Source organism: Musca autumnalis, unplaced genomic scaffold, assembly GCF_047663935.1.
Source record: "Musca autumnalis isolate F117 unplaced genomic scaffold, ASM4766393v1 scaffold_3, whole genome shotgun sequence".
NCBI lineage: Eukaryota > Metazoa > Arthropoda > Insecta > Diptera > Muscidae > Musca > Musca autumnalis.
The window spans coordinates 167,987,637-168,000,063 of NW_027411866.1; the positions used below are offsets into that span (position 1 = coordinate 167,987,637).

Consider the following 12,427-nt stretch of genomic DNA (forward strand, 5'->3'; position numbering starts at 1 on the left):
CGCGATTATAACATTTGCGAAAACGCTTGTCATAAATTACAGAGATTCGCGAGTAACATGGGTTTTTACCAAAAATAGAATGTGGAGGCACATCCGCGGTTCTTGAAGAATCTGTTTGAAATATGTGTATATAGATGACCGCTGAGTGAAACAGCGAAATATGCATAGATATTGAAAGAGATTGATTTGCTGTATCCAAAAACGAATGCGCATCAACTGATTTTAACTAATTCGCGAATAATAGGCTTTTTAATTTCCAAATTTTTGAATGATTGTAATTTCAATATTACTCTTAATTTCCTATCCTTATAAGTCATCACAGTAAGCAAATAAGCTTTCACGATGGTAAACCATATTTCTTGATGAAGTTTTAACAGTGCACATTAGTTATTGTATGGGATTTTAGCGAAATAGTTGTAGAGCTCCCAAATATTTTTTCTAATTTTTGGAATCAAACCAAAAAATATATTTGCAACAATATTTTCCAACAATAAGTTTTTCTCTTTTATTGTTGCTATAGTGTGCAGTATATGTACCCAATCTCTATAAATTTGGTATCATATTTTTCTACTCATTGTCTAGATTCCTCATATATTTTTTAATTTATTTTTTGAGGGTTTGTACGGACTCTGGGACAGGATAATTTGGATTTTCTTCAATTTTTTTTTTTATTATTTGTAGATTTTCCGCGAAAATAATAATAAATTTAATAACTATTTAAACATCTACGAATAGATATGGAATGCTGTTAACGATTTATGCATACATTTTCTCATAACAACAAATAAGATATTTTTAAAAAATTTTTCTTTATATGAGAATAAAAACCGCTGTAATTTTTGCGCGCATCGTCCAATTTTGTGAACGCGAACAGATTTGAAACCAGAATTTTTTTCTTAACCTCTATGCCAAAAATTGTAGATGTGCTCGCAAAAAAATTTTTTAATTTATTTCAAATGGAATTGCAAAGGATTTTTGGTTTTCGCCATATGCACATTTTCACTGATCATTGTGCTTTTTCCAAAAGCAATTGGTTATACCCAATATAATTTGATATTATCCGCTGGGAAAATACGAAATAACACAACTGCGATTTGGGAATTAAAAGGATTAGATCAGGTAATATACAGTACGTGCTACTAAACAATTCAGGTAAATGAAAAGATTTTCCCACATCTATGTTAATAGGTAAGTGTTGAACAATATGGATAAAGTAGAAATTAGAAAGTAAGTGATCATAGACGAGTAAAGACTAAATTTATATATTTTTATTTTAAATACATTTGTCATAAATAATAATGATATTGCGTCAAAAACGACTGACAAAACACGTTGCCATTTAGAGAAACCATTTAAAATAGATCACCACATAAAATGTGTTCCAATATTTTCTAAAGAAATCTAGTTTGAATTAAAACATAATCGAAAAAACGATCTAATTTTGTTTGTTCCATTAAAAAGATTTATTCGCATTAAATTTAAATATCAATAACAATTGGTGACAATTATAAAATTGTTATTATGTGCTGAAATAAATTCTTTGCTTCCAACTAAAGATTAAGAATAATGCAGCATGCTTAGTTTCCATTGTTCATTTTTAGTGGCAAGATTTGACTAGATTGGCAAATAATATTTTGTAGTATAAAATAAGGAGATATTAGATTGCAAAATCAGTTTATCGATAGTTCTCAAAATAACTAAAAATGGTAAGTAAATCGAAAAGTGAAAAATTCTATATATTATATATATTATTTTTATATAAATATTTTTCTATTTAGTTGCGTAAATCTTCCTGCCTTACACTGGCTTTGGTTTTAGCCATTACCATTGATTGTGGATTGGCTGGATTCATTGGCGGTGGATTCGGTAATGGTTTTGGTAATGGATTCGGCGGTGGATTTGCTGGTTCACATGCCAGTGCTAGTGCTAGCGCCGGCGCTTTCGCTGATGGTATTGGTGGTGGCGGTGCTGTTGGTATCCCATATGGTGTACCATATCCAGTTGCCGTGCCCGTAAAACAAGCTGTACCAGTTCCCGTTAAAGTTCATGTCCCTGTGGCCGTGGATAGACCTTATCCCGTTAGGGTTCCCGTTCCAGTTGATAGACCCGTCCCAGTTGCAGTTCCCGTAAAAGTTCCAGTACCTGTCCACACTGCTGTCCCCGTAGCCGTACCAGTTGCTGTTGGCTATAGACATGCTTTTGGTGGTCGTGGTTTCGGTGGCTTTGGTCGTCCATTTGGTGGCGCTGGTTTCGGTGGTAGTTTCTCTAAGAGTGTTGCCACTTCTACCAGTTATAGCGGTGGCTTCGGTGGTGATTTTTTCAAAAACAAGTGAATCAGTTGACTTTTGTTTTTTGTTCGAAATTACAAATTAATATTACAGAAATTATTTGCTTTTGTAAAAATGTTCACATTGTTTTTCATTTTAGTCAGGAAATATTTGCTGAGGCAATTATCCTAAACTCACCCCATTGAAACAACTATAACAACAATTATAAAAAATGTGAAAATAGTCTATCAAATAGATATCGTTTTCCCAAAAATCGTTTCGGACTCGAAAAATGGACGAAATAGGCTTCAGACAACTTGAAGTCGGTCGGTCAACTTTTTCCCACAAATGTTAAATGTTTTTCGAAAAAGTTAAATTAAAGGACATTATTTTGGGGCATGTTGTCTTGTTCAATATTTTTCGAAAAAAGTTCAATTAAAGGACATTATTTTGGGGCATGTTGTCTTGCCTTTTCGGGGTAAAGTCCACACGAAATGTAAAATAACCACGCCGGCAAAAAAAATCAGTGACGAGTGCGATAATTTACGAATTGAGTATCCGATTTGTCCAAATCATTGCACATCATACATTTTTTTAGAAACGTAGATCAAGAACGGATACTTCTCTTATAAAAAAAAAATCAAATTTTCGCATAAGTGAAGGGACTGTTCGACAATTTTTTTGCGCAGCTAATCCCTATTGTCCAAAGGGACGCTTCTTCCATATCACGGAACACAAAATTTCAATTAACAACCAACCAACAACCAATTTTACTAAAATCTTCAAAAAAAAAATAGTATATTGGGAGGTACCATGTAAGGTGCCTTTGGCAAAACGTGGATGTAAGCTGACTGATTTTTTGCAAGGAATGTTTTGAACCTTTTATAATGTTTTGTACCCCTGGCTATAACTTTCAAAATATCGATAATCTGTGAGTGCCGTTCTATGTGGGCTATATAAAGACCTATACCGATAAATTTCTGGTGGAAAGTTTTATACCCCTATCGAAGACCAAATACCAAATTTCAGCCAAATATCGGAAGGTACCGTTCTTTGGGAGCTGTATGAAGACGTTGACGTTGATCGAAAAATTTCAGTTGGAAAGTTTTAAAACTCCAACGAAGACCAAATGCCAAATTCCAGTCATTTCAGTGGTATATTTAGGCTAAAACCTTAAAAACACCGAAAATCGGAAGATACCGCTCAATGAAGTTTTATGACTATACGGACCTTTACCGAATAATTTCAGGTGGAAAATCATATATCAAATTTCAGCCATTTTAGTGGTATATTTATGCACAACCTTCAAAATACCGAAAATCGGCGGGTACGGTTCTATGGGGGCTATATGAAGACATGGACCTATACCGACAAATTTCAGGTGGGAAGTTTTATACCCCCAAAACGAAGACTAAATATTCAAAATTCAGCCATTTCGGTGGGATACTGAGGCCACAATCTTTAAAATGCCGAAAATAGGGAGGTGCTATTCCTTTAGGACTATATGAAGACCTGTACCGAAAATTTTTTGGTGAAAAGTTGTACACTCCCAACGAAGAATAAATACCAAATTCTAGCCATTTCAGTGAGACTAAAACCTTAAAATATGGGGCTAAATTTCAACGCCCAACGAAGACTAAATATCAAATTTCAGTAATTTTAGTGGTATATTGAAAATCGGGAGGTACCGTTTTATGTGGCCTATAAGAAGGCGTTGGCCTATACCGACAAATTTCAGGTGGGAACTTTTATATCCACAACGAATGCTTAATACCCAATTTCAGCCTTTTCGGAGGTTGAAACGTTAAAAATATGGAAAATTGGGAGGTGCCGTTCTACGGGGCTATATGAAGACGTGTACCTATATCGACAAATTTCGGGTGGAAATTTGTATAACCACAACGAAGTCTAAGCACCAAATATCAGCGATTTTGATTGGATAATGAGACTAAAATCTTAAAAATACCGAAAAGCGGGAGATACCGTTCTATGGGGGCCATATTAAAACGTGGATCGATATAGCACATTTCAATATCAAACATCATAGAAATAATAGCAACTTCTATACCCAATTTTAAAGGTCCATCTTAAAAATTGCGAGCTGTATCTTGATTTCAACAGACGTACGTACTATGGGCCCAATGACAGGTTTTTGAGGAAGCAGCTGGACTTTTCAAATTTCGTTTCGATGTACATATATAATGAGCATAAAAATACATCTGAAAAAATTTGGTAGCTATCGGTTCAGATATAGATATAGCTTTCATATATATGTTTCATCTGATTGTATCCGATTTTATATTTAAGTCGCAAAAGGTCACAATTTGTATCCGATCGCATTAAAACTTGATACGGTAAGTCCTATTCAATTAAGAATCACGTCTAGAAAAGTTGGTTCTGATAGGTTCAGATAAATATGTCTAAATATAAAAAGAAAATTCTTCAGGTCTGTCATTATGTTCGAAATAGAACTCCTCTGAAATGGCTGGACGAACTTGATAATTAGTGGAGGGGGTCGGGGACCTTTCGGGTAGAATAACCGGCGAATCGGATCCCCCGCCCATGAAAACTATATTTTTTTCGTAATCAGCGCAACAAACGCTACATTTGGACAAAACTTTAAAAAATCGGGGAGTTTTCGTTGGGGTCGTTCCCGTTGGGCTTTTGCATAAAATGACTCTAACATGGAATGACTCTACTAAACACTCTCCGATTTTGTTGGATTTCTTTTTAAAATATAGGTATAATCTCTCTTTTCTAGAAAATTTATTTATTTTTGGGGGGACAGACCCGGTTACTTCGGTTATTTTAGCCGGTTGGTCTGAATATGTGCTTATTTCCCTTATAAATGCATAAAAATTATGTGTTTTTTAGAACAGCTATATGTCAAGAATGGTTCCTTCTAGGAAAAAATTATGAAGACCAAACTTGTAGATAATTTTTCTGTCTATAATATTTACTTTAGTCACTTTTTGATTAGATCAACCGTTTTCAAAAAATAAATCCGAAAACTTAAAAACTCTTAAAATTTGACCTTTAACCCCAAATAACTTGTTTTGCACACATGGGATCGGAGTTTTAGGTCGTTGCTTCTAATGACAAACCCTAGCTCTCCACCAAAATTCAGCTGTGTGGGAATTTTTGCTATTTTAATGTCTATTTTGACTGGCTAGTATATCTCTGTCAGCAAAGCCGACTGATACTTTATTACTTGTTTTAATTCTTTATCACAAACCATTTTAAAAAACGTTAATTATGTTAATGTCGAGTGAAACAATTTTATTCTTCTTGTGATTGAATTTTATAAAATTTTTCAATATCTGCGACAATCGGGTATGCAGTCATGAAGCGTTGCCAGGTTGAAATGTTTTTCTCTTTAAGTGGTCCAAATTGTTAAGAATCTAATCCCGTTACTATTTTATTCAAATATATGACTTGAAAATTAGATTTTTTGCCTCAGAAACTTGCCATTGGGCCCATAGTCGGAAGCATTGAAGATGAACCACGTAGTGGACGTCCAAAAACAGCAACAACAACAGACATTGTAGCCAAAGTGCATAATATGGTATTAAATGATCGACGAATAAAAGTGCATGGGCATCTCAAATGATCGAGTCCATTTAATTTTGCATGAAGAACTACAGATGAAAAAGCTTTCTGCAAGATTGGTGCCGCATTTGTTAACAGTCGATCAAAAACGCATAAGAATGAACATTTCTCAAGCTTGTTTGGATCGTTTTAAGCGAAATAAAATGGATTTTATACTCCAGAGACAAAAGAACAATCCAAACAATGGACTGAAGCTGGAGGAAGTGTCCCAAAGAATGCAAAAACAATTCAATCGGCTGGTAAGGTTATGGCAACGGTTTTTTGGGACTTCAAAGGTATTCCATTGATTGACTATCTGCAAAAGGGTAAAACAATAAATTCAGAGTACTATTGCAACCTTTTGGATCAATTAAATGTACAAATTCGAGAACACAAAAAAAACAACACAAAAAAAATAATTTTTCATCAAGACAACGCACCAGCGCACAAGAGTGTTTTAACAATGGCTAAAATCAACGAATTAAAGTACGAGTTGCTTGACCACCCACCTTATTCTCCTGATTTAGCTTCCAGTGACTTTTACTTGTTCCCAAATCTAAAAAAAAATCCTTGCTGGCAAGCGTTTTACCTCAAATGAAGATGCAATTACAGTTGTAAACCACTATTTTGAAGACCTTAAGGAAAACTATTTTAATCAAGGGATAGAATTGCTAGAAATGCGTTGGACTAAGTGCTTTGAAGTTTCAGGAGATTATATTGACAAATAAAAATGTTTTTGAAAAACTAATTATTCTCTTTCATTGATAGGCTAAGAAGTTTCCGAACCGCCCTCGTATACCTTCCATATTATGGTGGAAGGTATAAAAATGTGTATTAGGGTCATAGATGGTCTGTCGGAAATTATGACGTATATGACATACATTTCTGACGTATATTACATACGTCAGAAACGTCGTAAACCTTGCCAAAAAACAAGGTCTTTGACAGCATAAACAATAGAATTTTATAACCTAAAAATCGTTGGTTTTTCATAATAACAAAACTCGTTTTAATATTTTTTTTGAGACTCCGTTTCAATAAAAAAGAAACAAGCATAAAAAGAGATAATTTAAAAATATAAATTTTATGTATATTTTTTATATTATATGGGCATTATATGATTGTTTATTATTTCATCAGCAAATTCTTTGAATCATCCGTAGTGTTCAGAATGAATTGTAGATGGCGTGCTAAGTGCTTAATACAATTTTTTGTTCAATCATTTTAAAAAGTAAAATATTAGAAAAAATGTGTTTAAATTTCCAAAAAAAAGGTGCGTAGGCTCGTCAATAACAAAGACAGGCTTTTAGAATTATTATTAATTGAAAAATATGGTGGTAACACACATTTTTGAGGTTTATGACGTTTACTACTTTTTATACGTTTTCTACGCGTATATGACGTTTTCGACGTTTACAACTTTCTGACCGTCGAAAACCTAAAAAATCATCATACGGACCATCTCTGATTAGGGTTTTGGAATATGATGAGAATCGGTGCTTAAAAGTCCAAAATATATTCTTGTGGAGAAATCGGTAGAAAAAATTTATAAAGACAAAATTTTATATACGAGAATTGTGTTCAAAATTTTCAAGACCACAACAAAATTAAATGGTTAAGTATATTGTAATGTAAATTATGTTGGCTATGTTTAGCTTATGCATTACTATGTATGATATAAATGAAATGAAAATTACAAAGAAGTCAAATTTGTTGGGTTTAAAAGTGCGAAACATAGGAACGATAATTTAAATTTCTGTTTTTCTAATTTAAAGATAAATATTTTATCTGAGGAAAATTATTGCAAAGCGATGGGTACATTTTCGTTGGCTGTGGAAATCTACAGGTCCGAAAAATAACAAAAATCCCACCGCTGAATGCTTCATGTCACCATTTTAGCCGAATCAGACAATAATTATAACCTGTACGTTGCGAACGTACGGATAGATGGACTCAGTAAGTGATTCTATGAAAATGCAAATTTTCAAAATGCAAATATTTTTAAATTTCAAAAGATCCCATGACATTTGATGTTCCGAAACAACTTAATGATAGTTGTTTACAACGACTTGAAAAAATCAATTTGCTAAAAAATGGAATTAACTTGTGAACATTGTCGTCCGATTATTTGCCACAAGATCCATCCTATTTCATTGTGAAAAAACTGCTGTAATGAATTCAATCGTGGGCGATGTTCGCTCAAAGATGCAGGTCGTGAAATTCGTCCAAAAATGGCCATTGTGGCAGAAAACACTGACGCAGTACGTGAACTGATAATGAAAAATCGTCATGTGACACCGTGAGATAGAGACATTCTTCGTCTTTTCTTCCACCAGCATACATTCGATATTGCATGAACACCTGTCTATAATAAAAAATAATAAAAAAATTAAGTAACATTGTCTTATTTATAAATTCACTTAAAGCTAGAAAATAATTTTTCATGATGGAATCTCTCAAATAAAACGCTTCCATTTGAATTAAAAATTGTGACAATGTTAAATGGCAAGCGTTTTATTTGAGAGATTCAATCATGAAAAATTATTTTTTAGTTTTAAGTGCATTTATAAATAAAACACTGTAGTGTACCGATATATGGGGTCTACACCAAAATCTGACCCATGTCCACAATTGTTGATGGGGGAGTTTCTGTACAATTGGGAACTCCAAATGCCAATTTACAGCCAATTCGGCCAAAAAATAAAGACAAAATCGTTAAAACACCTGAAATCGGGTGGTACCGCTATATGGTGGCTATAGGAAAAAATGGACCCATATTGGTTTTGGTTTCATATTCATGTATTGTCACCAAAACTGAAAAGTGTGCAAAATTTCAAATCGATTGGTTAACTGCAACTGTGTTAAAAATGAGTTACTAGATTTGAACTAAACGGACACCAAAGCAAGTTAAATAAAACACTGTAGAAAAGGTTTATTCTCGTTGGATCCACCACAATTTGACAACCGCTTAAAAAGGGTTCACGTCGATTAACGCAAAGAAATTTTGAAAAACTACGATCGCGGTACTTCATAATATGTTTATAAAATAGTCGCATCGTTCTATAAGCTTGAGCCCGAAAAAAAACAGCAATAGGCAGTGTGTGTCTTCGAAGACAAGCCAAATCCAACGAATTGTGTTTATGCCTGTTTCTTCTGCAAAACTGGTCATGTGGGGAATATTCCGCTAGAGCAGCGTATGACGGTCGTTTAAATTCTCGGAGAAATTCGAAACACAAATTCACAATGCGAGCTCTCACACATCGCTTCAAGCCAGCACCTTTTTGACCGGACAGAACGTGTAATTGATAGGTCATCCGCCGTAGAAACCTGACATGATGACCAATGATTCCATGTGATGGAGGGTACATCAAGAACAAAGGTGTAATCAACGATTTTCTCCGCCTGAAAATGTTGTTGAAGCGTTTAAAACCATGCTTTGGAGGTTTCTCATTCGGAGTTGAAAAAGTGTTTGAAAAAAATATTTTGACATGTTTTGAAAATTCCATAATTTTCAACATTGAAAATATTCAATCAAAACTTTTACCACTTTTTATAAAATTAAATCTACATATTCTTACTTCTAAATTCGAAGAAACCCCAAGGTCTTAATTTGTAGTAACTCAATCACTTTTGCTTGGTACTGTAATATCTATTCAACCATTTGTTTACTTCTCTCAAAATTCATTCAATAAACAAAAACAAGTCTTTGAACTGTAGATTGTCTAAAGCTATAAAAGAAGCGCTGAACTTTAAATGCGAATTAGTTGAATTAAGTCACTGACACGCTTAAAATGGTAAGAAACAAATAATAATAAAAAAAACACCGAAATTTATGCGTTAAACTTGTGAACTATCTACCTATCTATCCATCACACAATCTAGTTTGATAATTAGTAATAACAAATCAAATCATTTCAGAAGATAATAATAAAGTCATCGATCGCCTTGGCAATGTTGTTTCTGTGCGTCAACTCAATTTCGGCGCATAGAAAATTTGGTGGTGGCTTTGGTGGCGGTTATGGAATACCCTATGGAGTACCGGTCGGAGTTCCAGTAGGTGTACCAGTTCCTGTCCAACAACCTGTCCCAGTTCCTGTTCCAGTGCCAGTTCATACACCTGTTGCCGTACCTTATGCCGTGCCAGTTGGTGTACCCCATAAGCATGGTTTCGGTCATGGATATGGTGGATATGGTGGATACGGTGGCGGATTGGGCGGCGGTTTTGGTGGTGGCTTTGGCGGTGGACTAGGTGGTGGTTTTGGTGGCGGTTTCTCACAAAGTTATGCATCCAGTTATGCTAGCAGTTATAGCGGTGGTTTCGGAGGTGGATTCCTCAAAAAATAAATGTTTTATATTGAGTAAAATCAGTTCTGTTAATTTATTCAATTAGTTGTAGATGAAGTGTGTAGTGTGTAAATTATAACAATAAAATATTTTATTTAAAATAAAATGATGTGAGATTTGTTTTTTGTCAAACCAAAATATTTAATTATGTCTGAATTGTTGAATTATGCCTCTTTCATGTTAATATGCGCTATTATTTCGAGGTGATAATTACAATTATTCTTTTATAAGAAAACAAATTTTAACATTATTATAATTTAACCTCTTTAGTAAAACAATAGCTTTAAAAATTGAATTACAATAACAATTAATAGTATTAAATGTGACATTCTTTCACTTCAGAGTCTTTTTGTCAAAATCTTGTAAAACCTGTTATAAATATCATGTGTTAGCAAGCGTTAAACAAATAGTCAAGATAGTGGGGAAACCCAAACTAAACAAGGTCTTTAAACAAACAATATAAATACTTTATAAACTACCCTGTCAGGTAGAAAGGGAAACATGTTCTGTGTGTGTTTAAAAATTTAATAATCATTGATATCACCAGACTATTCCAAATGTGTTCTATTTTGAGGAAGGCGGTTTTATTACTGAGCAATAAAAAAGTAGTGAATTAAACTCTGCAAAATATATCAAGAATATACTTACTCATCACGAAACTCTACAAATGTATTTGTTATGCTAAAAACAAACATACCTTTATCATTTCAAATGAAGAATGTGTTAAACAGCTGAAATAATTTCAAATTTGCCCGTAATATATCTTCCTATCATGACGATGTTAAACAAACCGCAGGATAATTAATGTTCCGAAAGATTCTATCTAATTTTCAACCACATTAATTGCCATTAACTGGCAGTCATTATAGGCAATAAATTTTACAACAAAGAGTTGCTCCACAGCATATTGCTGACACAAATCGGAAAAGTTTATAGCTTAAAGCGAAACAAGAGAAGAGAAAACACAGCAAAATACAAGGACTGCTGTTAGTGCTATTGTTATTATTTTAAGAGGTAATTGAAGTGAAGTGAATTAGATTAGGTGGCCGGTATGTATGGTAGGAATGTTTGTGTAGTTCAACAGGGCGACAACAACAACAACAAAATGAAACCTAGATACCACACTGCCTCAATGTCGATTGTGAATGTATACGTAGTTAGATATCTTTCAACATAAGTGTGTAAGATTAAATTTTGCAGACCAAAAATTGCCTTGAGTATTTAATGGTAGGCAGAGAAGTAGTTAACAACAATGGCAACTGATATCGCTTTAATAAAAACTCAATTAAATACTGAATTGTATATGAGAAAATCCCTAAATGAGTTGCTTGTCAATGTTATGTAATTAAATGGGAAATTTTATCCGATTTTGATATAGCTTTATTGGGCCCAAAATACCCAAAATCGGCCAAATTTGTATATTGGAACTATATCAAAATCCGATCCGATTTTCAAAATTTTTTGTAGAAATAGTTTTTAGACACAATAGTGTAAAGTTTTTTTTATCGATCGGACCATAATTGAGGCATTTAAAAAATTTTGGTGAAAATGCGTATTTGGCCCCATACAAATTACTATGGAAACAAAGATCGATGGGTTGGCAAGGGTTAACGTTAACCTATCTCCATTAAATGTCATATATAAGGTTTTTGGATCAAATAAAATAAATTGGGGGGGGGAGGGTGGTGTGGAATTTAGATATCAAAAAAAATGTTTTTTGGCTCATCCTAATGTACATGTTTTAAAACATAGATGTATTTAGGGGTGAAAAGTGCCCAAAGACGTTGTAAATGAATGACATATAAACTGTTGGATATACATAATCAAATTTGGCGTAGTTTTATTGGCAAGTGTTTTTTTCCGTTGGCTACCTGTTAGGGATGACTTTTTACAAAAATACTTCACATCGAGTCGTATCGTGGTATCTTCCAATCTGAGCGCAATCAACCAAATTGCAATCAACCAAATTTCAGTCATTTCTATGGAGTTGCATCAACACGTACACATAACGAAAATTTTTTGCAGGAATGCTGTATATCCCCAACGAAGAATATAGCAAATTTTACATATTCCTGTAGAATATTGCATTGAAAACCTTGAAAATACCGAAAATCGGGCTGTACCGTTCTATGGGGGCTATATCAAAACGTGGACATAAACAGTGCTCTTGAAGCAACTTTAAATGGAAGGTGGGTACACCTGGGAAGTTTTTGCGAATTTTGAAACTA

The 12,427-nt window shown here is 33.8% G+C and overlaps 2 protein-coding genes across 2 annotated transcripts in view; both read left to right on the forward strand.

Moving 5' to 3' along the window:
• Positions 1-12,427, forward strand: part of LOC141398080 (GTPase-activating Rap/Ran-GAP domain-like protein 3) — a 390,292-nt gene that overhangs the window by 34,254 nt on the left and 343,611 nt on the right. The window lies entirely within an intron of this gene.
• Positions 1,205-10,199, forward strand: LOC141396740 (uncharacterized). Its single transcript, XM_073972376.1, has 4 exons — positions 1,205-1,213; positions 1,779-2,310; positions 9,630-9,649; positions 9,774-10,199. The coding sequence occupies exons 1-4, from the start codon at positions 1,205-1,207 to the stop codon at positions 10,197-10,199; spliced, it is 987 nt and encodes a 328-aa protein (XP_073828477.1).

Bases quoted from the DNA above. Each gene is read 5' to 3' on its own strand.
- LOC141396740 (XM_073972376.1), top strand. The intron at 2,311-9,629 runs GTGATTTTTTCA...AGTTGAATTAAG, and splicing joins TTATAGCGGTGGCTTCGGTG to TCACTGACACGCTTAAAATG. The intron at 9,650-9,773 runs GTAAGAAACAAA...AAATCATTTCAG, and splicing joins TCACTGACACGCTTAAAATG to AAGATAATAATAAAGTCATC.